General features: G+C 50.3%; 1 protein-coding gene across 1 annotated transcript; it reads right to left on the bottom strand.

Moving 5' to 3' along the window:
- Positions 1 to 1,116: 1,116 nt before the first annotated feature.
- On the bottom strand, positions 1,117 to 2,106 carry LOC144094245 (uncharacterized). The gene is made up of 2 exons (XM_077628183.1): positions 1,971 to 2,106; positions 1,117 to 1,645 (listed from the first exon to the last, which is right to left on the bottom strand). Exons 1-2 carry the CDS (start codon positions 1,980 to 1,982, stop codon positions 1,241 to 1,243), a joined length of 417 nt encoding a protein of 138 aa, XP_077484309.1. The 5' UTR covers positions 1,983 to 2,106; the 3' UTR covers positions 1,117 to 1,240.
- Positions 2,107 to 2,886: the final 780 nt, after the last annotated feature.

Here is a 2,886-nt window from a genome sequence, read left to right as displayed (position 1 = left end):
ACACCACTTGCGGACGTTTTTCACATCCATGCACGAGCCTCCATAAACGTTTGTCAACTGGCTATGAATTTCAACAGGTTGAAGGTTCCTTGTGTTCAGAAATCGAATAACTGCAAGAACTTCGAGCCTGGCGGTACGACTAGCGGGAGCTCCATTACCCAAACTGCTGCCGAGCCCAGCTTGGCCGGCCCAGTGAGCAAGCGAAAGCTTGTTTGGTAGAGGAGACAGAGCGAACAGAGCGATGTGGCCAGCAGTCGCGCTAATAGTTTTCCTGCAGCCCCAGTGCTTTGGAGACCTTGCTTTGGGGATTGCCGTCGTAATAGAGATATCCGGTAACTTTGCTAGCACAAAGTTACTTCAGCTGATTTCGAGCTGCGGTGGGCACATGAACATTCTGCTATAGTACACTCCAAATTGAGGACGATATTTAAAAGGGGAAGGCGCTACCTCGAAGCGCTCAAAATAGTAATCTGATGACTTTGTGACACTGTTCGAAGCTCATGAATTGAAAAATCTGCCGGTTTCCTTTTCTATGAAATATTTTTTTTCGAGGCCTAGAAATTCTGCGCTGAAAGCAGAAGTTTCCGAAAACAAGGAAAAAGCAGCGCCACAGGAGAGGTCCATATAAAAGACCACACAAGCCCTGTACTTCTGCACAGTGCAGTGTACAATATACATTGCTACTCTCACTCAGAATTTCCCCAAATCTCATTCCTTCGTTTGGAATGCCGCTAAGTAGTTGGCCCTGTGCAAATGTAGCATATAAAGTTGCCGCAGTGATTTCTGCCTGCAAACGCCCTTTATCTCTCATTCTAACTTAAATGGCTAACAAAATAAGTGCAGTTTGAAAGTGAATGTGAAAACGAGGGAAATTGTCCGTGAAGTTGCTTTTGACAAAGTTGATGTCGCTACCACGAACGCCGTTTCTTATAACTAGTTAGCTTTTCCCGAAAGGGTGATGTCGTTCGGTGTAAGATTTATAAAGTGCCAGTGTCAATAAGTTACTGTGGTTATAATAATAACTATTCATTTTTCTTGAAGCGGTCAAAGTCGGCAAAACAAAAGCTTTTCGAAAGAAGACTTTTTGGAAATTCAACAAAGAAACATTTTTCACGACTATGTTTTATTTCACAGTGTTAAAAAGTATTTCACACTGCACATCTTTTTTTTGGCACATAATCTTAAAATACCCGCATCTGTTGTCATTCCGTGACAAAGTTGCCATTGAAGCACGTGCTGCTTATCCCTTGTAGCCGTAGCCGAGTCCACCGTAGCCAAGTCCTCCGTAGCCGAGACCTCCGTAGCCGAGACCACCGTACCCTAGTCCGCCGTAACCGGCACCCAGCCCACTATGAGCCAGGAGGGCTCCACCACCGTGGATCTTGTTCACATGGTGCACGCTTCGGACGAGGAAGGCTGGTCCAGCCACAGCCTTCGCGAACGGCGGGCCCCCGTGAAGGAGAGCGACACTGCTGCCCACGCCCACACCGCCGACGCCGAGTCCTCCGTAGCCGAGTCCACCGTAGCCGAGTCCACCGTATCCCAAGCCACCATAGCCGAGGCCGCCGTAGCCGAGGCCGCCGTAGCCGACAAGTCCTCCAGCAAAGGCCGTCGCGACGAGGCCGGCGAAAAACGCAACAATTGCCTGAAAAAGAGAAACAATAGAAGCACATAACGTTGATGTAGAGGTCACTTGAGCACGAATAACCAGGTTATACTTTATACGTTGCGCGGTGTGATACATTCAACTGCGGCAACAATGAGCGACTGGTTGTTTAATGAAATTCCAGCATTAAGCGCGGACAGCCCAAGCAACATGCAGAAAGAACAGAAAGGACGCGCACTCTCCTATATGTTCTTTCTCAAGCACCAACGCCACTCGTGCACAGGCCATGTGCTCCGAAAGAGAGTCACAAACAGCGAGCGGCAGACGCTCTCACATACTTTGCGGAAAGATATGAAATGCTCACCAGGGCGTTCATGGTTGCTCCTTTGACTGCAGTGGCCGGAGTGTGGTGGAGTTTGAGCAAAGCGATCCCTTTTATACCCTGGCCGAAGCGCCTTCTTCACTGGAAACGTGTTCCCACGTCAACAGCCAAACAAGAAACGCACTCTGTGACACTGACCATATCTTCACGGCAGACATCGCAGTGAAAGTCTCGCTTCGCCCCGCTTCACTGTGCACAACGAAAAGAAGGTAGCTCGTGTTGAAAGCGCGGCGCGCCTGATAACACAAGTCTGGCAGAGAAAACCAAACAGGCTTTGACTGCAAAACGGAAGCAGGGAAGGGGCACCACGTGTGGAAGCGCTCCCAGGGAGGGCGTGTGCTCAAACGCCGTGCCCAAGCGTTCATGAGCTGCCTGGATGCGCCTCGTGCATATCGATGCGGGTCCGCGACCGCCCGCGTCGGTCGGCAGTGCGTTATTCCAGGGCAGATAGCTGTCCTTTAAACACCACGCCGATCTGCGACAGTTTCCCGGTTCGCACGCTCTGCCTTGCGCGCACGACAATCTTGTTCCTTTTTCCGACTCGCTTCCGGTCGGAGACTGCGAACACTGATGGAGGCCGCACTGCGCAAAATAAGGATTCGGCCCGCTACGCTTACGCCATTTGTCCGCTCATTGGAGGCGCAATCTCCTCTCGTTCAGCTTTACTGGATTCGGCGTAAACTTCATCAGTGAAAGGGTCGTGAGCAGTTCGTATTCATTTCTGTTGGTTATCTTAAGATTCGCCAGTTGTCTTCCTAGCTCTATCTCGCTATTTCTTGCGTCAAGTACAGAGTCGATCACACTTGTCTAGAGCGCTCTGGCTGTGTGCTGCGGAGCAAATGAACTGAAATCTTTTCACAGCTGCTTTGCTAGCTGTAAGGCGCTGGTGCCTGTGCGG

The sequence above is a fragment of the Amblyomma americanum genome, chromosome 1, assembly GCF_052857255.1.
Source record: "Amblyomma americanum isolate KBUSLIRL-KWMA chromosome 1, ASM5285725v1, whole genome shotgun sequence".
Lineage (NCBI taxonomy): Eukaryota > Metazoa > Arthropoda > Arachnida > Ixodida > Ixodidae > Amblyomma > Amblyomma americanum.
Note: the sequence above shows the minus strand (reverse complement) of the source record. Positions and strands in the feature narration are given on the sequence as shown.